The following is a 24,421-nucleotide window of genomic DNA, read 5'->3' as shown; positions in this document are numbered from 1 at the left end:
AGCAAACCCCAAGATGGCATCTAATTGGCAGCGGAGGGCGAAAACCAACAGAATGCTTTTATATCGGGCGGCCCCACCACACGCATCTAATGAAGTTAAATGCTTAATTATAAGCCAGTGGAAAACGGCAAAAATTATGCATACGGCCATTCCAACCAAAAGTGATTTAAACAAATTACTAAAAACCAGCGCCAGAAGCGTTTGAAAAATGTTTGGCAATTAGACGGCGACGAGCAAGACTTTTGTTTTTATTTTTCAGCCAACAAAAGCAAAACAAAGCATATTGAAAATCTTGCTCGACCATCTGATATCGCTGAGCTACACAGAAAAAAAACAAGGGTACTTAACTTTAAAAGAAAATGTTTTTCTCGTGCAATGCAAATCCCAGCTGAATTATAATGTAAATCTGTTTTGATAGCGAAGAGAGTTTTCAGATTGATAATCCCGCTTAGACAAGGAATATAGTTATGTTTTTTTTTGCCGTGCAGTTACTATGGCCAGTCTGCTGTAATCAGTGGGATCTGAGCAAGAGTTGCCCACATCTCGAAGAGACATTAAGCTCATTAAAAAGACATGTGTGTGTGTGAGTGTAGAGAGCATGGATGGACTGAGGAGCAGCAGGCTACACATGTCTGTTTGTATGTGAATGGCCACCGCCTCATCATCGGCAACTTGATGCGAGATTCATTAAGGCTTAAGCCGCACAGAAAATATCTTACGTCTGGGTTGCCGAAGGTCTTACTACCTGTTGTTTGGGCCCACAAGACCAAAAACCCAGAGACTCCTCCTCCAGCTCGAACCTTACTCAAAAAGTGAGCAGCTGAGACCAACTTGTTGTTTGTAGATGGTTGCGCGCATGCGCACTCGGTTAACTGAAGTCTTTTGTATCTCTCTCGGTTGCATTTCATTGTTATGACATCTGCAGGTAACAAATTTTTTGTTTCTGGCCAAGAAACGAGTTCTGGCCTCGTTGGCGGGTCTCCGTGCTCCGTGCTCAATGATTAAATATCATATTTTCGTTATCAGCAACGAGGAGCAGAAAAAATCTCCGTCTTACTCCTACCCGGTGGATCCCCCTTTCGATTTTCCCCTTGCCAGCTGCATTCATATCTCAGATTGCTGTTGTCCTCTTGTCTTACAAGCAATTAAAAAAAATTATCGCCCTGTCTGTATGAATGCCTCTTGGGTTGCATCCACACCGCAGCGACTTGCAACATAATTAATGCAATTTCTGTAATCGTAATTTCTTTATCTATATTTTCGCAGCGAGCTGCAGGGAAACAATTTGACCGTGATATACGAGACGGATTTCCAGCGGCTGACCAAGCTGCGAATGCTGTAAGTTAAATTATGGAACATTAAATCGAAATTGCCCGATTAACTCAACTCTTCGAACTTTGAATTTCCACAGCCAACTCACTGACAATCAGATCCACACGATCGAGAGGAACTCCTTCCAAGATTTGGTCTCACTCGAGCGACTGTGAGTAGTCCTTAACTATGGAGTATAACTTGTTTTGCAGTAATGCTAGTTGCATGAAATACTTTTGAATATTGAATTTGAGCTCACTACTAACCAATTTTTGATGATCTCCACACTGGATCCTAATCTTAATTAATCAATTGATATATTTTCTTAGACTTAGAATATAGCTAGCTAGCGTGCAAATTGAATTTAGCTTGATGCCAAATTTAGTTTGAATTATTAACATTTTGTATCTGATTCCCGTTTTTGTTCTTGTTTATTTTTATTGCATATCTCTACCGTTCTTTGTCTCTCTCTGCTTTCGTTACGTTTCGTTTTGCGTACCTAAAATGTTCGTCTCTACACCAAAAACCAAACCAAAATCAAATCAAATCAAAAACCAATATCGAAATCGAAACACCAAAAACCAAAAAACCAAATCCAACACTGTAATCAAACAGACGCCTAAACAACAATCGACTAAAGGCAATTCCTGAAAACTTTGTGACAAGTTCAGCGAGTCTTTTGCGATTGTAAGTAAACTCCAAAGTAGCCGATAGTAGTCGACACTTGTACTCAGATCGCACTCGATATCGGATCATTTAACCATAACGTCTGATAATCCTGCAGGGACATCTCCAACAATGTCATCACGACCGTGGGAAGGCGCGTCTTCAAGGGAGCCCAATCGTTGCGTAGTCTTCAGCTGGACAATAACCAAATCACCTGTCTGGATGAGCACGCCTTTAAGGGATTGGTGGAGCTGGAGATACTGTGAGTACCACTGACCAGATTTAGCCAAAGTGAAGGGAGAATTGACCAAATTTGCTAGCAAATCAATGGAGCTTCGTGCCATTGCGGTCGAGTAATTAATCAATGATTTAGTGCCTTTTGTTAATCAATCAAATGGGAATTAGTGAATGAATTAAAAATCAATCAGTTAATGCTCTGGCTAAATTACATAATAAATGGTTAGGCTTTATGGCCAGATAAGCCAATCGCAGCCGAAATGGAGCTCATATATCAAGTGATTAGAAGGGAGCGAGAGGACCAAATTGATAAATGGCAAGTTGCCATTTGGCCAAGCTAAGAACGAACAGTTTGGCCACATAATGTGTAAATCGAGTGTAATTCAACTTATTGTAATTTGTTGACAATAAACTAGAATTTGATGTAAAACCAAATCATAATAAACCAATTTTGATGAATAATTAATTAGCTGCACGAAGCACACTTTTTATGAAAGTAAAGTTTACTAAGAAATCGATAAACCAAGTCCGTTGAAAACAAATTGGCAAGTGCCCTTAACTTTCTATTAAAAGGGGATTTCAAATTAGTGGCCTTTAGAAGATAGAAGGCGATTCCACATGTAGGATTTCACCAGGAAGCTCGATAGTTGCTAACCATTTTAATTAAATTTTGATCGGCACCCGATTTGTGCTCTTTTGGCCAGGCCAAACCCTTGCTGCCATAACCATAACTAGCCAATAGATATAGTTGCTTGATAAGGCCGGATCATCTGCTCCACTCACTGACCATTTCCTTCTCTCCACTTGTATTTTGCAGCACGCTGAACAACAACAACCTGACTTCCCTGCCGCACAACATCTTCGGCGGACTGGGACGTTTGCGGGCACTCCGGCTGTCGGACAATCCGTTCGCCTGCGACTGCCATCTGTCCTGGCTGTCGCGGTTCCTTCGCAGTGCCACCCGCCTGGCGCCCTACACCCGCTGCCAGTCGCCATCGCAGCTGAAGGGCCAAAACGTGGCGGACCTGCACGACCAGGAGTTCAAATGCTCGGGTATGTAATGGCCAATGGCCAATGGCCCGGTGCTTTGTGCAACATGTTGTGGCAGCTTCCACTCCCTGAATGCTACCAAAAATGGGCAACATTTGGCCCCTCCTACCCCCGTCACAATTCGTAGTCGAAATTAATTAGTTTTTTATGCGAAAGCGAGGAAAACAAAGCATTGCGGGTATAAATCATAAGCAGTCATATGGGCACACCCCCACTGCCCACGAAACAACCCGCACCAAGCGTCAGCAGCTCAATATCTGGCAAGAACCACTTGGTGCTTTGGTGGCTTCATCCATTCGGTTATATCCCCCGTTTCCTTCTGCAGCGCGGTCGTGTGTTTGCCAAAACGTTTAACGCCGTCGAAATCATTGCCTGGTGTTTGTATTTTTTGGCTTCTCCTCTTACTGAAAGATGCCGATGCAGATGCTCGGATGCGAAGGCTTAAGACCTGAGCACGAGATGGAGATGAGGCTGCGGGCCAAGTGAATGGGAATGGGAAGTGGGCAAAACGAAAACCAAAGCTGAAGACTGAGCGTGAAGCGCTCAATGAAGCGGAAAATGCGCCCCAAAACGATGCAGCCATGAAACGAGTTTCTTGGCTCAACCATTTCTGCCGAATGGTTAGGGTATACCTCATTGTTTTGCGTTGTGGTTGGTTTTTCTGGGGAGCCTGTAATCGATATGAGTATGCAGATGAGCTGATATATCCCTGGATGACCCGTGTCAAGTTGGATAATACTTTAGTGCCTATAATATGATGGGAACTCTGGGGGCTCGGATTTCTAACGCTTTGTTATAAACGATATTTCGGGGAATTTTCCTAGGATAGGCAGATTAATGAATAGATTGATTCCTCTACGATGAATGATTCAAGTTCTCATGCTTGTTGTTTAACTTAATATTACATTTTCTTCTCAATCGTTCATTTCTCGGTTTCACTTTATTATAAATAATAAATGTTTATTATTTAGCTTGCGACTTAAGATTTTCGAATGGATCCATCCATCAACAAAGTGTATCTAGAGTTTCACATTCACCTCAAAGTGAACTATAATTCCGAGCTTGTTTGACTTTCGTTTTGTATGAAATGCTATGGAATTATGTGGGTAAACATTTATGACCAGCGGCTGGTTAGAGTTGCACCTCCCCAAAACCCATTTCCCCAGCTGCTGCTTCCCCTTTTGCCCCGCCATCGGAGGAGCGGCTGTGCAGTAGCATTGATAATTACGATACTGCTGGTTGCAAAGCAAGCCAGATCCAAATCGGATGCTCGTTTTCCCAGCTACCGGAGCTCGAACCGGAGCAAGACTAAATTCGCCAAGTACTTATCCCAATCTCCCAACCATATTGTTTGTCCATCAGGTCTGACGGAGCACGCACCGATGGAATGCGGGGCGGAGAACAGCTGTCCGCACCCATGTCGCTGTGCGGACGGGATCGTCGATTGCCGTGAGAAGAGTCTGACCAGCGTGCCCGTCACCTTGCCCGACGACACCACCGAGCTGTAAGTGGTGCATCTTTGGATTTGAATGGCGGTGCTTCCCTCTCACTTGGCATCACTAACCCTCTGATTTTTTTTTTTTCAGCCGCCTCGAGCAGAATTTCATTACGGAACTCCCGCCGAAATCGTTCTCCAGCTTTCGACGACTGCGACGCATCGACCTGTCCAACAACAACATCTCCCGAATTGCCCACGATGCACTAAGCGGCCTAAAGCAGTTAACCACTCTGTAAGTAGATAATACCCGGTGGTGGAGGTGTTGTTGCCACTTTACTGCAGTGCAACAAGTAGCCTTTGCAGAACAAAATGTGCACTCACTTGAGCTGCCCTGCGGCTGCTCCCGCACTCGGGTAAACCCACCTGAACCATCTTAAATGAGGGGAATGGGCTAACAGTTGCCTCTGGGCCAGGCCAGAAGCGAGCTAATCGACCCACGCTTAGCGTTCCTGCCAGCTTACAACGCAAGGCATCGGGCCGGGCATCGGCTTACCTTACCCATGTGTGGTATCCTCCTTCGCCCTGTCACCCAGCTCCTGCTCCACCTCCTCCTCGTCGACGAGCACGTGTGTGATGGAGCTGAGAACGTGACACGCACTTAATTACTGGTAGCCACATTAAAGGGGTTTTATTTTCTGCATTTTTAATTATGTTTTTGGGGCTGTGCTTTTTCCAATTAGAACTCCTGCATGAGAGAGTATGGTACTTTTTGTGTCAAATGAATCGAAATTAAATGAGTGCTTCATTAAAAAGTAACTTAAACTAAGGCACCAGATTAAAGAGATTTAGTTATTTTTCAGTTCGCGTTTGTATGTTATGAGTGCAAATTATTAATTGTAGTATTACTAAGATTATTTAAATGAATTTTAAGAGTTAGATGGAACAGCTTTTCAAACTTTAGCATTACTTTTTACCCAGAACATTTTTGCGTGTCACGACTCAGTTTTTGATCGGGGCTAAGGGAACCAGTTGCCGCCCGCAACAGCAACATCAACAGCGACATCCACATCCATATCAACAAAAAAGAATGACAGCGGCAACAAGAACTTAACCACTTTGTCTTTGCCCGCAGAGTGATTTTGTATTTTTTGTAATTTTTTGTGCCACCTCCTGGCGGGGCTTGTGTTTTCTTTAAGCTTTTTTCTCTTCTTTTCTTTTCGAGCTTTGTTAACATTCGTCGTGTGTTCTATTTGTGTTCTTTTCCATGTCGGCTCCACCCATCGTCAACGTGGCCATTGTACCATCGTGGCATCATCCCATCAGCGTGCTGTACGGCAATAAAATAAAGGATTTACCCTCGGGCGTGTTCAAAGGACTCGGCTCGCTGCAGCTGCTGCTGCTGAACGCCAACGAGATCTCGTGCATACGCAAGGATGCCTTCCGCGACCTGCACAGTTTGAGCCTGCTCTCGCTGTACGACAACAACATCCAGTCGCTGGCTAATGGCACATTCGACGCCATGAAGAGCATCAAAACGGTGTAAGTACATGGAGACCCACTCCTCCATTCCTCCACTGCCTTACTCCTCGACCTCTCCACGTCCGCTGAACGCCGCCTGCTCAACGCCCACCAAGCACTCGAGTGGGGAACAGGCCCATGTCGGGATCCCATCTTGAATGGAGCAGGCACTTTGGTGTTAAACCTCTGAAGTGCATTTAGTAGTTGCCTTTGACTCAGCCCCGCCTCCCTCGCCCACCACGCCTTCTCGTCTTGAGTCCGCTTCAGAGTTCGCGTTGACATTTGTTTAGCAGCAAACAAGAAGCATCTCCCGCCCCCTGACACATCATCCAGTACCCAGCACCCAGCACCTACTATTCAGCATCCATCCCCTTCTCTGTGAACCGTGAAGACTTTCGGCCTTTCCAGCGAACAAAAGACGAAGGCTCCGAGAAGAATTCTCCGTTTGGCATCGATAAATGTACGCTCGGCTATGGAGCTGCAAAAAAAAGGGAAAAACTGAATCTTGAATGGTCTACAAGATTTGGTTTGGGTGGGGGGTGCCATAAGTACGGCTGCCAGAGGGATTTGTATGCTTGAGTGGGTTAAGTATTTGCCAGGGTTGTCGGCTTTCCGGTTAGTTGCTCACGCATAATTCAGTGGATACTTAAGAGATCTTTCGGTCCTACGCAGCGTTGATATGCTAATGATCATGTTAATAAATGGGCATACCGAATTGGTGCATATGTTACTCTTTAAATAATTAAAAGATCATCAAAATGAGAGCAAATTTAAGTTGTTACCATATGGATTTTATACAAACCGTAAAAATACTATATATATAATGGAATAAACTCTTATGGGCCACAACCTGCTCCATCCCAGAATGCATAAAAAGCATTTTAAATAGTAGCCAATAAAATCGATTGAGTTGCAACTAGCTAACAAGCTAACCTATTCCTTGCGGACCTGCCTCCCTAACTCAATTGAAATACTAAAAACATTTACTATTTGCGCAGTCCAAAGGCGTTTGGCAACCCTGTCGGGAATCGCTTTTAAATAGTTGCAGAACAACAACGGCGAGCGAGGGAGAACAACAACGGAAATGTCGTAGCCACAAGGCTGGTGCACTTTTAAGACGTCTCAAGACTCCACGGTAGCCCCATCCCTTCGGTTGCCCGGGCAACAACGTCTTGGTGCCCCAATACCCTCCTCAGAAGTCCTGCCGCATAACCGTTTCAGCCATTCAGTCGAATGCTCAATGCTACTTTCTTTGCTTACTTTCTTTCCATTTGGGCACGCACACTCGCACACCCGTACACAGACATCTGGCCAAGAATCCTTTCATCTGCGACTGCAATCTGCGCTGGCTGGCCGACTATTTGCACAAAAATCCCATAGAGACGAGTGGAGCCCGCTGCGAGTCACCGAAGCGGATGCATCGTCGTCGGATTGAATCGCTGCGCGAGGAGAAATTCAAATGTAAGACTGCTGCTAGCGTCCTTGTACTTAACCAGCCAACTGAAGCGATCCCCCTCTTCCGCATTTCAGGCTCCTGGGATGAATTGCGGATGAAGCTGTCCGGCGAGTGCCGCATGGACTCCGACTGTCCGGCCATGTGCCACTGCGAGGGCACCACCGTGGATTGCACGGGCCGGGGCCTGAAGGAGATTCCGCGCGACATTCCCCTGCACACAACTGAGCTGTAAGTCCACTTCCGGATTCCATGTCCCTGCATCCTGCTCCCCGCATCCCTAACTCGCAATACATATTATTTCATTTGGCAGTTTGCTCAACGACAACGAACTGGGACGCATCAGTTCCGATGGCCTCTTTGGTCGCCTGCCGCACTTGGTGAAGCTGGAACTGAAGCGCAACCAGCTGACCGGCATCGAGCCCAACGCCTTCGAGGGAGCATCCCACATCCAGGAGCTGCAGTTGGGCGAGAACAAGATCAAGGAGATATCGAACAAGATGTTCCTGGGACTTCACCAACTAAAAACGCTGTAAGTCCATTTAAATTGTAATGGGATTGCTAGAATTGGGAGGAGTATAATTTGGTATGTTTGTTTTTGACTTTATTGTGTCGTATAACTATAAAGTATGGATTTCTTAGCTTCAACAATGAAAGAAACAAGTTTTTACGATAAAAAAATCTTTAATTGCAAACATATTACCATTTAATTTCCTATTCAAGCGCCATAAAAACTTGATTGCCCTCTAATTAGCGTATCCACAACCTGTAAACGAGTACCTGACATTACGTAAACTCTTTCCGTTGCAGCAATCTGTACGACAATCAAATCTCATGCGTTATGCCCGGTTCCTTTGAGCATCTCAACTCTCTGACGTCGCTGTAAGTAACCAGATTCCCGGAATCCCAGATTCTCTGCTTGGCAATGCTTGGCAATTAAAACTGTGCCAAGTGCTCGGGATGCACTTCAATAGATAAATGATTTGGCTTAAGCATTAATTGGCCAGCGGATGGATTGATGAGGGGCAGCAGCATCTCGCTCGTAAAATGAGGTTAATGGTTCTGATTGTTCTCCAGTTGAACTCTGTCTGATGTGGCTGCTTTGGTCTGCTCCATGTGCTTCGTCTGCTGCCATCAAATCAGTTTTGCTTCTTGATGCCAGCCACCAAAAGCACAGCAAACTATTGGATATAATTCAATTGAACTTCAATTTATAGCATGGCTTTCTGCTCCTCTGTGTGTGGGTTTCTGTCTGCACTGCTGCTGCGATAACAGATACCACTAGCTCCTCATTCTTTCCCGGCCATGTGCCCCATGCGCCCCATGTGCCCCGCCTTTGTTGCCTGTAAATCATCCCCCAAGCACACAAAGCCAAAACGGAGAATACACACTGCCATGTGTGTGTGTGCGCCTTCGATGATTTAATTAATTAAAATTGAGTTCAATGGAGAGCGCCCAAGCCAGTCAGCATGTAGGATGTAGGAGAGGTACATACATAGAGGTGCCGTGTGGTCCGCTGGGTCTGCTCGCAAATTATTGTAAAATTCATTTAAGTAGCTAATAAATAGCATCAATGAAATTCATTAAGTGCTGTGCACCACATGACACCCACCACCACATGCCGCCCCACAACCACCGCCCTCCCATTTTGCCACCTTCAAAGGTGTTGCGTGAAAGGAGCCCAAAGTGTTAGTTAGCTGCCTGCGGCCCACACACTCTGTTGCACTGAGAGAAATACTTCGAGGTTAATATTCAATGAATGAAAGATGGTCGATGGTGCTATATCCTCTTATGTTCATAACACTTGTAATCATGAATCATAAAACATGAAGGGTTCCTGCTTCATATTTTATATATTTATTTAGTAATGATTTGTTTCGAGTGTAGACCTTCTAACACATGCACATGTAATAGGGAGCTGGCATAGCTGGTGGCATGACAAAGCAGAATTGCTTATTAAATTAGTCTGGACTCGGCTGCAACTTTGGAATTGCCAATGTAATTTGTGCGCCATTGTTTCACTTACTCCGCTCCTAAAGCCCCTGGTCCGCATAATTAAAGTGCCTGGCATGGATTGGCCAGGGAAAGTGGAAAGGGGATCTGAAGGAGTAACATATGTATGCTGACTATGGCACCAAATGAATACGGAATTAATTTATCAAACGCCCATGCGGCTGGGCGGGTAAATTGAATTATAAGAACCCTTTATCAACGCCGTTATCGTAATCGTTTTTTGTGGCCCATGCTGTCACATTTTTTATGCCCTCGCAGGAACCTCGCATCGAATCCATTCAATTGCAATTGTCATTTGGCCTGGTTCGCGGAATGGCTGCGCAAAAAATCACTGAACGGTGGAGCGGCACGTTGTGGAGCCCCGTCGAAGGTACGTGACGTGCAGATCAAGGACCTGCCCCACTCGGAATTCAAGTGTAGCAGCGAGAACAGCGAGGGCTGCCTGGGCGATGGCTACTGTCCGCCATCTTGCACCTGCACCGGCACCGTGGTCCGCTGTTCGCGTAACCAGCTGAAGGAGATACCGCGTGGCATTCCCGCCGAGACATCGGAGTTGTATCTGGAGTCCAATGAGATCGAGCAGATTCACTACGAACGCATACGTCATCTGCGCTCCCTCACCCGACTGTGAGTATCTACATTGTGCAGCCCAAAGGCGTTTGCTAATTCGCCACTTGGCATTCCATTCGCAGCGATCTCAGCAACAACCAGATCACCATTCTCTCCAACTACACCTTCGCCAATCTGACCAAGCTGTCCACGCTGTAAGTGCAACTAGGCCTAATGACTTTTTAATTGCTCCGTCGCAGCACGGAAACCACGAAATAACAGCAAAAGCAACGCAAATCGAAGGCACAAGAGGGCTTGACACAATTCTGCGGCAATTGCATCGTTTGTCGACCTGGCCATTGCATTGGGAGTGGGATTGGGATTGGGTCTATGGCCTGGTCTTTGGCTCGAGGTCTGCCCCTATGTCCAGAAGGCAGTCACCAACAAAGCAATGGAAGCCTAGGGAGCGCAGGCACGAAAATCATTCCGAGACGTAAAGTCGAAATCGTGAATCGTGCTTAAGCATTAGTCGTTGACGCGGACTTCGACGCCAGCTACAGTGGTTCCTCGTCGAACAAATGGCTACAAAAATGCTATTACAATCATAATTCGTTCGTTTTTGTTCATAGAACACCATCTTGGATGCTGTTCGTCCAATGTGAGCCCACTGTCTTCGTTGATGTGCGCTATCCACAATCAAAGCTTAGCCGTTATTTCTGGTGTTTCTCCTCCGTTTGCGAATGGAAAACGTTTTGCAATTACTTTCATTTCTTCATCAATTGCCGCATGTGTCTGTTTTGTGCTGTGTGCAATTTGTAAACGTTTCTTCGGTCTTTCTGCCCTTTGCAGCATCATCTCATACAACAAGCTGCAGTGTCTGCAGCGGCATGCGTTGTCTGGCCTGAATAACCTGCGCGTGCTTTCGCTGCACGGTAACCGCATCTCGATGCTGCCGGAAGGCTCCTTCGAGGACCTCAAGTCGTTGACCCACATGTGAGTAGATAGAGACATTAGCAACCAAATTGGACAGTCCATTGAACCCCTTATTTCTTATACAGCGCACTGGGCAGCAATCCCTTGTACTGCGACTGCGGTCTGAAGTGGTTCTCCGACTGGATCAAGCTGGACTACGTGGAGCCGGGAATTGCACGTTGCGCCGAACCGGAACAGATGAAGGATAAGCTGATCCTGTCCACACCCTCGTCGAGCTTCGTATGCCGCGGACGCGTGCGCAACGATATTCTGGCCAAGTGCAACGCCTGTTTCGAGCAGCCGTGCCAGAATCAGGCTCAGTGCGTTGCCCTTCCGCAGCGAGAGTACCAGTGCCTCTGCCAGCCGGGCTATCATGGCAAACACTGTGAGTTTATGATCGATGCTTGCTACGGAAATCCGTGCCGCAACAATGCCACCTGCACGGTGCTGGAGGAGGGTCGATTCAGCTGTCAGTGCGCTCCGGGATACACAGGTGCCCGCTGCGAGACGAATATCGATGACTGCCTGGGCGAGATCAAGTGCCAGAACAATGCAACTTGTATCGACGGAGTGGAGTCGTACAAATGTGAGTGCCAGCCGGGATTCAGTGGCGAGTTCTGCGACACCAAAATCCAGTTCTGCAGTCCAGAGTTCAATCCCTGCGCGAATGGAGCCAAGTGCATGGACCACTTTACCCACTACAGCTGCGATTGTCAGGCAGGTTTCCATGGCACCAACTGCACGGACAATATTGACGACTGCCAGAACCACATGTGTCAGAACGGCGGAACGTGCGTGGACGGCATCAACGACTACCAATGCCGCTGTCCAGACGACTATACGGGCAAGTACTGTGAAGGCCACAACATGATATCGATGATGTATCCACAGACGTCGCCTTGCCAAAACCACGAGTGCAAGCACGGTGTCTGCTTCCAACCGAACGCTCAGGGTAGCGACTACTTATGCAGGTGTCATCCGGGTTACACTGGAAAGTGGTGCGAATACCTTACCAGCATCAGCTTCGTTCACAACAACTCGTTTGTGGAACTGGAGCCGCTGCGTACACGTCCGGAGGCGAACGTGACGATAGTCTTCAGCAGCGCGGAGCAGAATGGAATTCTCATGTACGACGGCCAGGATGCTCATCTCGCAGTGGAGCTGTTTAATGGGCGTATTCGAGTTAGCTACGATGTGGGTAATCACCCTGTGTCCACGATGTACAGCTTTGAGATGGTGGCCGATGGAAAGTACCATGCCGTGGAGCTTCTGGCCATCAAGAAGAATTTCACGCTGCGCGTGGATCGCGGATTGGCCCGTTCCATCATCAACGAGGGCTCCAACGACTACCTGAAACTCACGACGCCCATGTTCCTGGGCGGCCTACCCGTGGATCCTGCACAGCAGGCGTACAAGAACTGGCAAATCCGCAACCTTACCAGTTTCAAGGGCTGCATGAAGGAGGTGTGGATCAACCACAAGCTGGTCGACTTTGGCAATGCCCAGCGCCAGCAAAAGATCACACCGGGATGTGCCCTGCTCGAAGGGGAGCAGCAGGAGGAGGAAGACGACGAGCAGGATTTCATGGACGAGACACCGCACATCAAAGAGGTGGGTTACCCTGTAATCACCCCTGGACAGGGCTTTAGCTAAACAATTTTGTCCGCTTTCAGGAGCCGGTGGATCCTTGCCTGGAGAACAAATGCCGTCGGGGCAGTCGCTGTTTGCCGAATTCCAGTGCCAGGGACGGCTATCAGTGCAAGTGCAAGCACGGCCAGCGCGGCCGCTACTGCGATCAAGGTGAGGGCAGCACTGAGCCCCCAACAGTCACCGGTACATACATCTATCATGCTTTTGCTACTCACAACTCACACCCGGGTGTACATCATTCTCTACTAACCATAAAAATATGACATATAGCTTTTGAAATCTATATAGGTGATCATAAAAAAAGGTGTTTCGGTCCCTTTTTTATTTTGACTGTGAATATGTGGTAAAAATAGATGGGTATTCAGCTTAATTTTTTAAAAGGAAAGGCTTAAACGTTGAAAGAAAACAAAACCAAACAACCTAATTTCAAAAAACTTAGCATTTAGGTACTATCAGAATCGCAATTTCATAAATAGCCATGAAACACGGAGGAGGTGTTCACCACACTCTTAAGCGTTAATCATATGGTGGCACATGCTAAATATTAATACTGTACCAGCAAGCTTTAATTATTGACACATATAAGCACACGCATATTCATGACATTCGCTCTTCACGCTACTCATCCATCAAAGGAAAACATCGTGGGGTTTTCGGGGAGGCGGAGGCGCCACTGTGCACTTTGTTAGTTCTAATTATCCGACCGCAACTCACGTTGCAGCCACTGCCTTAGCTCGCCGACTAATTGCGTTCTGTTGACTCTTTCACACACAGCGGCGTCCACCTGTCGCAAGGAGCAGGTGCGCGAGTACTACACGGAGAACGACTGTCGCTCCAGGCAGCCGTTGAAGTACGCCAAGTGCGTGGGCGGCTGCGGCAACCAGTGCTGCGCGGCCAAGATTGTGAGACGGCGCAAGGTGAGTGAATCTGGAAATAGAATATGGCCTGGTGTTCAAAACTAATCAATCTGACCGTTTTGCCTACAGGTGCGCATGGTGTGCAGCAACAACCGCAAGTACATCAAGAACTTGGACATCGTGCGCAAGTGCGGATGCACCAAGAAATGCTACTGACTGAAAGATGCGACTACCCAATTGCTCGAACGGAGCAATAGCAGCTTAGATGTTAGTTTAGGAACAGGTTTAAATCTAACTTATAGTAGTAATAGTAACGATAGTCTTAGCCATAGCACTAGGGATAGCACGGATGTTAGGGGGACGAAGGATGAAGTGGAGGAGAGTGCTGACGCGGGGGAGACAACAGAGGAGGTCAGGGAGGAGAGTGATGATTACCCCACGGACGGCATGCAGTCCGATCTCTACGACGACACCATCGACGACGACGATGACGATGGTCTCGATGATGATTATTCAGACGAGGAGGATGGGGAGGAGGACCCAGAGCAGCTTCCCGATCCCAAGGGTCTAGTAAGTGTGCCAGATGAAGAGGAAGACATGGGTTACGACGAGGATGACGAGCGTATCGCCATGGAGCGGCCAAGAACTGTTAGACCCAGGCCCGACGAGGAGCATTTCCTCAACGAAGAGGGCAGTGGCTTTGGCGGCTTTCGATCGCGATTCCGGCCGAGCAATAGCTTCCGCGAGACTCAGCTGGAGAATATCCGCAAGAAGCTGCTCACAGAAGCGCAGGCGGCTCCGGAAGCGGCTGTTGCGGTGGCCGTGCCAAGCACTGCGATAGATCTGCGCGAGAGCAGCGGCCACTTTGCCAACGATGACGAGGATGGCGAGGACGGCGATGACGGCGTCGACGACGAGTTCGCCGACACGGGGGAGAGCCAGGGGCGCGGCTTCTTTGGCTCCCAGCAGCAACAGCGCAAGAACGGTCCGTATCACCGCAAGAACAGCAACGATGCCATCAAAATCATCTCCACGCCGCTGGGCAAGGTGAGCATTGTGTACCAGCAGACGGACAAGGACCAAAGTCCGGACAAGGATGCGCAACAGCAGCAGCAAAAGAAGCCGGCGCTCACCGACTTCGACGCCCTGTCACCGGACCCCGAGAGCAGTCATCGCTTTCCGTCGCCCCACCCCAAGATTACACCTGTTCTGACGCCCGATGGCAAGGTGGCGCTGCTCTATCGCGGAGACTCGGAGAGCTCCAAGTACGAGCCCATACGCAACCTGACGCACAAGTTTTCGGGACAGCCGGCCAAGGAGTCAAAGCCTAAAGCCGAAGATTCCTCCTCGGCGGAGGACTCTGTCTACACGGACAGCGAGGATGCCGAGGACAGTAAAGGTGAAACGAGTGCTGGAAAGTCCCCACCAGTGGCTAGCACGCCCAAGCCACTGCAGCCAGAGATTATGGAGCCTCCAGATAACGTCCAGCCAGGAGGGTCCTTTATAATTCGGCCCACCTCCGACTCGCTTCTGCCCATGATCAACAGGCCACTGTCCGAAGTTCTGGGCATCAAGAAGAACCAGTTCCAGGAGACGCGGGTGCGTGACCAATTGCCCACGCAACAGCCTCCGCCTCCACTGCCGGAGGCCACGTCCCGTAGTCCCGCTTCCGGACATCAGTTCCTAGCCAAGGTGAACCTGGCTGAGTTCCCGACATCCGGAAGAACGCTCCAGACGCCGCTGATCCCCAGCACCCACGACTTCGATTTCAGCCGTGATAACACGATGCTGGACGAGCGGTCGCGGGTGCGTGAGTTGGAAAAGCAGCGGGAGCGGGACAAGGAGCACAACGAGGCCACCAGCAAGGGAGCCACCGAGGCACACACCATAGCAAACGAGCAGCTGCTCTCCAAGACGGAAGTCATCAATCTGGCCATTGTGCCACAGTTCGACGAGGACTTGGAGCGTCTACAGCGGCTGCAGGAGAATGGTGGTCGGCGCCACCATAGGGCGCGGCATCGTCATCGCCAACAGTCGGAGGAGGAACTGTCTGGCATCCATTGCATCATGCAGGTCATGATGGGCGTGGCCGCCGTGTCGACGGTCTTCGGCATGCTGGGCACCTTCTTCAAGCAACGCATCCTCGATCAGCTGCGCATGATGCACTGGTAGTACAACAAGGGGGATTCGATGTTCGGTGTCGAATGCCCCACATCCCCCCACCCAATCCCCGTTTCCTGCATCGTCATGATCATCATGCATTCTATGGAGGCTGGCTGCCTTCGGGATGCGAGGTCCTTCTTCTACTACTAGCACTCATATACTCGAATATATACTCGTACTCGTACCATATGCCATATATTAATCGCATAATCTATGTAACACAGCGGCATCGATTTGCTTTCGTCCCCTTCCGCTTCCTTATATATATTTATATATATACATTTATATATCTATCTTATCCTTCGGCATTGTGCCCGCAAATGTGGACACTTCCTTGCTACACATGTATTCTATATATTCGCATATATCAATTTACTAGTGCAAGCTACCCAGGCGATGTACATAATAACAGAACCATAATACGGCGATCGATCGATCCGGATATCTATGTATTTATGTGAGACGCAACTGTAGCCCCTGCCACACTCCGCCGGAAATTAGCTGACCCACGTCACTTCTTCCCCGTTCCTTCTTTCGCACGTTGTGTGCCCTTTTTCCCCCTCCCATGTAGGACATTCTCAATCACATCAGCGTATACAAGCTTTAAGCAAGTCATTGCATGTGCCACGCCCCCTCGAACTGAACTGAACTCAACGCCCAACCCGCCCAGCATGAGCCCCGCAGCAAATACATTCCCTCCATCCCCCACCATCCGTCATCCGCCATCCGCCAGAGGAACCAGTCGAGGAGCTCGGAAATTGAACGTAGAACAGATTCCTTTTGTAGATAGAAAACGAAACAGTTGTTGGGAGATGGTAACCAGACGAATGTCGCATGACAAACGATAAATAATGATAAACTAAACTAAAGTTCTAAACAAAACAAAACAAAACACAGTAAAATCGCACAGAAGCGCACGCATTACAAAATACAAAAGCCTGCAACGGTCGTTTTAAACGCTCCGTTCAGGGGTCTCAAAGAAACGAGTAAACGATAATAAGTGCATAACGAAAACCTTCTTTAGTCTAAGTTGCTCAAAGGATAAAGTATTTTAATAGAACCGGAAAGGATCGAGAAACAAACCAATAAACCACAAAGAATCGAATCGAATCGTAACGAAACAAAGGCCCCAAACGTGTAACGAATTTCCAACAAATTGTTGCAAGTGTTTTCCTAGAATTAGTCCTAATTAAACTAAATGTGTGCAAATCGAAGCGTAACTAATATTACAATTAATCTAAACTAATTGAGGAAACAGAAACCTAAACATAAATCGGATAACAACATCTAAGCTGGGTAGTCGCATGTAAATCTCTAACAATTAACAATTACCGACCTAAGTTAGACCTAAAAATCGAAACAAAATCGAATCGCATTTAAAGAAATATACATAATAATAATAATTTATACTAATCTATATATACTTATATGTATGCTGTATGTATGTATGACCCTATATGTATATGTAAAATGTTTTTGACTATTTTTCACTATTTATATTCATATATATTATATATGCATATACGATACATGTGTAATAGCCCCTTTTGGTCATTTTAGTTGTCTTTTATATATATTTAATACGTGTATTATTTTTATTAATTATTCAAGTATAACTATGCGCACCAATTACACGCATACCTTATGTATAACCTATTGACAAATATATATATATATTATGTGTAATAGCTGTTGCTAAACCAAGTTTAATTATCAGTTTTTTATTTTACCTTTTTCCGGCGAAGCTTTCGACGGTTCACAGCCGCAAAATTGTGTTCAGCTAATTAATTAGAAAGAGAACGTGTCCCGATCAATAATGGGGGAAATGACAATTATAATATTCATTTCTGTGTGTAACAATTATTTCCTAATAAAATTGACAAAGAAAAATGTTTAAAATTAAATGAATTCGTGTTTTGTAACTATGTAGATCCATAAAAGGTGCAGATTCCGTAGGATTTGAAATTCCACTTTTCGAATACTACTTTTTAGCTTGTAATTAAGGAGTAATGAAATGTTTAAAAATCCAATATCAAATTGAGTCTGGTTACAAGCTTATTTTCAAAAGAAAAACTGTAATTACGTAAACCAGTTGAGGAAGGCGGTTCTTGAGCTCTCCAATATAATTTTTATCTATAGGTTTTGCGTATTATAAAAATAATAAAAACGCTGTTGCTTTGTGATTTTGCCAGGATTTAAGATTTAAAGTATTTTTAACTTCCGGCGTTGCACAAGTCTGGCAACTCTGAGTTTCACAATTTTGGTAGTTTTGTACTGTCGACGATAAGTTATCGATGACATATCGCCCTACTTTTGCCACCTCTAGCCATTGCAATTCCCGCGCTTTTTTCTTCGGCCGTCTTTAAATCTGCGGGAAAATAACTTGTGGCGTTCGCAGGCGGAAGAAAAAAATATTATTAAATAAGCATATCAACCAGCGTACAAGCCATGGATATAGACTTCGGCGCGGAGGCGGGGCAGTCCTACCGCACGGTGCAGCTTTCCGCGAAAGAAGTGCTCGCCGCTGGCCGCCGTCAGCATTATTGCAACGTAAGTAGGGCACCCAATTGCAGCGCCAAGTATGTATCTTACTAGAGCCTCCGCCCCCCACCTATATTTCCATGTGCGCCACCAGATGATCGACTTGTTGGCCAGCAGCTGCAAAAGCTCCGGTTTGATAGCCACTTCCTTTACGGACGACGAACTGGTGGAGTTCTGGCTGGGTGACATCCTGCCGCTTATGTTCGATGCGGACCGAAAGATCCAGGACTGCGCCGTGGCAGCTCTTGCGGAGGCATTGGTGGCTCTTGACGTGTCTGCTATCCACTCGGCCAAGTGCTGGCCTCAGATCCGCGGTGAATTCGTCGACAAATACACCACCATCATCGGGGAGATGCGCGATGCTAAGAACTCGAACTGGCACAAAATATGGACGCTGCTGGTACAAATCATGGACGAGGATCTTCTCAGAGGCTGTGTATATATTAACAAATTCTTGGCTTTGGTTGAATTGGGCTTCCGCAACCCGGATAATGGTGTGCGGTCGGAGGCATTTCTTTGCTGGCGCGTGCTCATCAAGATCTTTGCCGCCTACGACGAACTGACATCAGCGAAGAGGCTTCGTTTGCTGCTGATCCCCCTGCGCACTTCACAATCGCGATCCTCCCATGTGAGTGGCATCAAGTTGCGAGTGTGGTGGTATCTGCTCACCTGCCTGGACCACGAGTTACCCAAGTCTTTCGACAGCGCCGTGGAGCACTTTTTGGCTTTTATGCTAGGTGGAGGTCCACGAAATCTGCCCACGGGTCTGGCGCACAACTACCAGACGGCTCGGGAGTTGGCCTTGCCCTGCCTTGTAGCCCTTTGGGGCGTGGAGTCCAGTGAACCGTTGCAGCGTCTCATGAGAGAGCTACGCTTGGAGACCTTGGTCCAGCCCTCGCCTCTGATGAGCGTAGAGGTATTCCAACAGCATTGGAAGCCACTTCTGGCCGCTGCCGTTTCCGGTTTGAAGTTGCTTACCGAGAACGATACCACAGAAGCGGAACAGCTCCTGCTGCAGTTGCTCGTGCGGAACCTGTGCCTTGCCATGTTTCGGTTGGCAGTGGCTCCCTTCAATGTGGCGTGCTGCAGTGAAATCGAGAAGATCCTGCAGACTGAAGATAACTCCGGTGGCCGAGTTGTACGCGCACTGTTTAATACCATAGCCGCTGATAACTTGGTAATGGAGCGTGTGTCTGGAAGCGACCATCTGGATGTTCTGGAAGCCTACTTAAAACTTGTACTGAAATCCAAGACAGAAGTTCCGGCAGCCATTCTGCAGCGGAGTATTGCATGCATTTTCGCAGTCGACCGTATCGAGGCGAGCAATCAGAACGAGTTCCGGATGCTGAGCTCTTTCGCTGAGCTTCTGATGCAGACCAACGACGAAGAGGACTTTGAGGGATTCGCTTTCAAGATGCAGGTGTGGCGACAGGTGTCGCACGCGTTGTCCAACTATCTACGAAACAATGCGCTTGAATACCGTGTGGCACACAACGCTTCCCTTTTGGACACTTGGCTCTTATGGCCACTTCAGACACTGGCTGCCTTTGCGGGACGGCGTGCTAGCAACTCCTTCGATGCCTCTTTTTGCGATCAGTGGCGCCAACTGGTAAACGCAGGTCAAAACGCGCCGGGAAGAAAGAAGTTCTTGACAGACCTGAAAGCCGCACTTACAGACCTTTTAAAGAGTAAAGACGAACCGCTCTTTGCAGAGCTCTTCGATGCTTATGTGACCTCCGTTATCAAGCTTGGACTCTGTAAGGAGGCACCTCTGTATAAGGACGTTTTTGGCCTACTTCAAACCATTTTCGAGCAGCCCTCCTCCCAGAAGACGCTCGAAGCCTGTTTAAACACCCTCCGCAACCTGGTGGTGGAGTTGCGGCAAAACGAACTAATGGTAGTGTTCGATTCGTTGAAACCAACGTTGTCTTCTGGCATCCAGTGCTGGAATAAGATGAAGTGCGAAGGAGGATTCTTAGAGGAGTGGAAGCGGGGAATTCAAGAAAAGTTTCGCAAGCTACCCATGAAGACGATGGCCAACCAGCTCAAAGAACTCTTTAAGACGGATGATCTCTTCGTGATCATCCCATCAGTGTGGAGTCTGAATCCAGAGAAGCTGACGGATCGTCAAAAGGAGCGCTTCGCTGAGAAGTCGGACATTCCAGCTCTGTACAATGATATGTCGCAGTCTCAGGACTCGGCTTCCATAAAGCCATGGACCCCTAAGAAGGTGGTTATCGCAAAGAGCAAACAGGGTGAACTGGCCTTAACGGGCAAGGATGACAACGACGAAGTTATCGATATAACGGCCAGTGAGGAGTCTGAGAAGGAACCAGTGAGAGTTGAGGTAGTTACACCCATCCGAAAGAAACCGGGACGTAAGTCCCAAGCTCAAAAAGAACTCGAGGCCGCTGCCAGAGCCGCTTCTCTTACGGAGGAGCCGCCAAAGCGTCAGACGCGAACACGGGCGGCTCAAAAAGAAACAGAACAGGCGGCGCCGCAGACAGCTGTTGAACCACAGCTCAGATCACCAAAGAAATTGCCACCGCCCCCGGTCGTTCAATCTACAGCAGGTAAGTGCAACAAGTAACAGGTGGGCTAGGGATGTTAATCCCAACACTTGAATTTTTGCAGCTGCCGGTAAGCAGACAAAGGTTGCAAAACCCACCCCCGTTGTTGTAATTGCGCAGAGCGAGGATCTTTTCCCGGAAGTCGCAGCTGAGGAAGAGCCTCAGCCAGAACCGGTTAAGAAACCCGACCCTGTTCCTGAAACAACACAACTGACCCCGCCTGATATACCCCTGGAAACTGTACCCTCTACCCAACTGCCGGGAAGCAGCGGAGATCCTGCCGCTTCTGCGGCTGCTGTGGCTGCCGGCGAGATGTCTCCAAAGAAATCCGGCTCACGAATATGCAATTTGGTAAGTAAATCGCATTGGAATTGGTTAAACTGGTTTCCACTTGATTACAATGCTTTTATGAACTTTTATGACTTCCGCCTTCTTTTCGCAGAGCTCTCCACCTGATCGCAAGCAGACAAACAACTCCTCAAGTCCAACTCTGCGGCCCAAACCCACGGGACATCTGACTGGACGCGGTGCCCAGCTGATCAACATGATCCGCAACAAGAAGCTGGACGCTGCTTCCGGCTCGCCTTATGCGTGCATGTCTACATCGCGCCTGGTCCACCAAGTAACGCCGGCCCGTGTCCAGGATCGCGCCGAGCAGGTGTCCACGCCCACCAGCGAGCTGAACGAGCTGACGGGCACGGATCATACTTCCACACCGATTCAGGCACCTCCCTCGAAGGATCTTCTGGTGTTTTCCAAACGACTGCCATCCCCATCGGCCAGTCCCTCGGTAAGCATCCTGAAGCGCAAGCTGCGATGCGAAAGTATCGATGATGTTACTCTGGAGTCGCCGGCTCTAAAGCGTAAGCGTGTTAGCTTCCACGACCCACCGGTGTCCGTCACCAAGGAGTACCTACGCGATGCTGAGGAGACGCGGAGCAACTTGAAGCCCAAGCGCTGCCTACTTATGGACAAGGTGGCCCAGACCACCGAGATGCGCCAGGCGCTGAGAAGGCGTGGTCGGTTAGACAGCATAATCGAAATAGAGCGTTTTGCCAGCGAACAGACGGCCAGAACAGCGACGACGGACAAGAGCCTGGACAAATCCACTGGGGAAGCACCCGAGGAGGATGCTTTCACCAGCTTGAAGTGGAACGACACAGGCAACGCGCACAACATTAGCATATCCGAAGAGGCCGTCAAGGCGATGGAAGTGGAGTCTGAACTCGAGCCAGCAAGCCAAGATCTAGCCATCATGGATCCACAAGCCGCTCTTGATCTGGCGGTGGCGCAATTACCGCTGGAGTCGGTTTTGCAGCGCTACTTTGACAAGAGTTCGCTGAAGAGCGCCGGCATATTGGCTAAGTTTCTGTCCGCCCAAATGGCGGCAAACGAGAAGCTTAAGACCAACGTGCTGGAAACTCTGTCGGAGAACCACTCCAAGGACTTTCTGGACCACGCTGTGCGCGAGAATCTGTCGACGGTGGTGTGCGACCGCCTGAACCCGAACTCTGTGCTGGAGTACGTATGCGCCAAGTCGAAGATCAGCGCAAGTTGCCGCAACGGGCTGCTGGCCCAGGTACCCGAAATACTGAAAAGCGGCCCACGCTCCGATTCTGAGCGCCTGGCCTTCGTGCAACAACTGATTGTGCAGTGCAGCCCCGGTGACGACCTGCTCCTCGATCTCATTGACCTTCTGATGCGTACGCGTCGTGAGCGGAACAACAGCTCCTCCAAGGGTGTATCCGCCGTTGGAAGCCCTGACAACGTGGCCGAGACTGCGGCCGACTCCTCATCAAACTTATGAATTGGACCTGACTTGAAATTATGAATGAAATATTAAGCACTTGGCCATTGAACTCGATAAAGCATGAGAGTTCGATTGTAACTAGTATGTTCTAGATAGTTAAGTTTAAATTGCATTATGTTTAAGATTTATATTATGCCCGTTGGTGTATCATGTTTCGCTGCAAAAACTTGCTTCATATTTTCACAATAAATTAAATATTTTATTATTATACAAAATAGAACGTCATCAATCTTTAAGATAATATGATAAAAGGTTTGGTTGATGGGAGAAATTATTTATTTTTAAGTGCATCGATCATAATTCCTATAGATAAAGGAAAACAAACAAAAGGGAACGAATGTGATAAGAAATCCCAAACGATAATTTGAACTTGCAGGCAGATATACTATTTGTATTCGAATTAAAATTAGTGTATTCAAGTCTGGGATTTTATATACTCAAAAGTCCACAGTGCAGACAATGTTACCTCACAACGTAATCGATTGCCATAAAAACTAGGGAAATCTTATCTATTCCATGATTGTGTTAATATTTCAATAAGTCAATAGTGACGTGACAGATACATTTCCCAACAGGCAGATAAATAATTAGGATTGTGATAACTTAGTGATTCAGCGAGTTCAATGGTAGTCATTGATTAAATTTTGTCAGGTTACCATGATGGAATTGAATCGCATATTCTGAGTGATAATGTGGTGTATTATACGTATTATTCATAAAATGCTTTTAAGGTAATCCAATTGGTATAGGGCATACCAAAGTCGTCGAGTTGCGCTTCATAGGTGCTTGTGATTATGCTGGATACTTTTTGGGGGTCAGGCAGTGGCACCTTCAGTGGAGGGCAAGCTCCACGTAGGAACCTCCACTGGTGCCGGCCCAACCCTATCTGGTTGATTTGTTGTTCTGGTCGCGGCAAAGTCAAATTACCCCGCCACGTCCGCCGCGTCCATTGATAATGTTCACGTGCTAGCAAACAACGCGTCGTCGCAGATAGAGATACGCATCGGCAGATAGAGATACGTCGACTGGCGACGCCGACGATCTTTAAAATATATATGTGTAGGAATACGTCTACCGCGACGTCTTTCGCTGACATTTGTGCAAATACTATAATATTATATTCCAGCGTGGGCGGAGCGCTCTGCACGCCGCGGATGCGTGTTAGGTGCTCCGTCGGTGCTCCCACAAAGACGTTGGATACTTTGTATCAGTTACAGGCGGCGTGATAAGTGCGCTTTCGGCACAATTAGCCAGACGTTTTAATTTGGGAATGCCAAGGTCGTTTGTAGGTCTGTACTTAACACTGCTGCTCGTAGGATCCCGATCGCCAAATCGGCGGGTCTGGCCGCCCATATATATATAAATAGCGATGTAAAGTTCATGCCCAATTGCGCAAGTGAAACTGACCTACCTAACCCAGGCCATCTCGTGTACGATGACGCAGTGCGTCCGTACTTGAGTCTTCTGCTCCGTCTGCTCTCAGTCTGCGGAATCAGGCAGCCAGTCAGCCAGTCAGCCGATCGAGAGCACAGTCAAATGTGCCTGACCCCCCTCGCAAAAAAGATACTACATATTCATACGCCCAGTGGACCGTTCGTATCCATACATATGTGATTCATTCAT

General features: G+C 47.8%; 2 protein-coding genes across 2 annotated transcripts in view; both read left to right on the top strand.

Annotated features, from left to right (window-relative positions):
• The window catches only part of LOC6609339 (protein slit), a 57,783-nt gene extending 40,196 nt beyond the window's left edge, over positions 1–17,587 (top strand). The window contains 19 exon segments of the mRNA XM_002033992.2: positions 1,267–1,338; positions 1,412–1,483; positions 1,927–1,998; positions 2,096–2,239; positions 3,032–3,267; positions 4,627–4,768; positions 4,851–4,994; positions 6,026–6,241; positions 7,524–7,681; positions 7,751–7,904; positions 7,987–8,205; positions 8,484–8,555; positions 9,945–10,313; positions 10,379–10,450; positions 11,085–11,228; positions 11,294–12,818; positions 12,881–13,040; positions 13,632–13,774; positions 13,844–17,587. Of these exon segments, the coding sequence (XP_002034028.2) occupies positions 1,267–1,338; positions 1,412–1,483; positions 1,927–1,998; positions 2,096–2,239; positions 3,032–3,267; positions 4,627–4,768; positions 4,851–4,994; positions 6,026–6,241; positions 7,524–7,681; positions 7,751–7,904; positions 7,987–8,205; positions 8,484–8,555; positions 9,945–10,313; positions 10,379–10,450; positions 11,085–11,228; positions 11,294–12,818; positions 12,881–13,040; positions 13,632–13,774; positions 13,844–15,886 (6,157 nt within the window). The 3' untranslated portion in view covers positions 15,887–17,587.
• Positions 17,588–18,207: 620 nt separating this feature from the next.
• Positions 18,208–23,018, top strand: LOC6609337 (telomere-associated protein RIF1). Its single transcript, XM_002033990.2, has 4 exons — positions 18,208–18,427; positions 18,513–20,991; positions 21,053–21,339; positions 21,431–23,018. The coding sequence occupies exons 1-4, from the start codon at positions 18,326–18,328 to the stop codon at positions 22,793–22,795; spliced, it is 4,233 nt and encodes a 1,410-aa protein (XP_002034026.1). The 5' UTR covers positions 18,208–18,325; the 3' UTR covers positions 22,796–23,018.
• The last annotated feature ends 1,403 nt before the right edge of the window (positions 23,019–24,421 follow it).

The sequence above is a fragment of the Drosophila sechellia genome, chromosome 2R (assembly GCF_004382195.2).
Source record: "Drosophila sechellia strain sech25 chromosome 2R, ASM438219v1, whole genome shotgun sequence".
NCBI classification, from domain to species: domain Eukaryota; kingdom Metazoa; phylum Arthropoda; class Insecta; order Diptera; family Drosophilidae; genus Drosophila; species Drosophila sechellia.
Note: the sequence above shows the minus strand (reverse complement) of the source record. Positions and strands in the feature narration are given on the sequence as shown.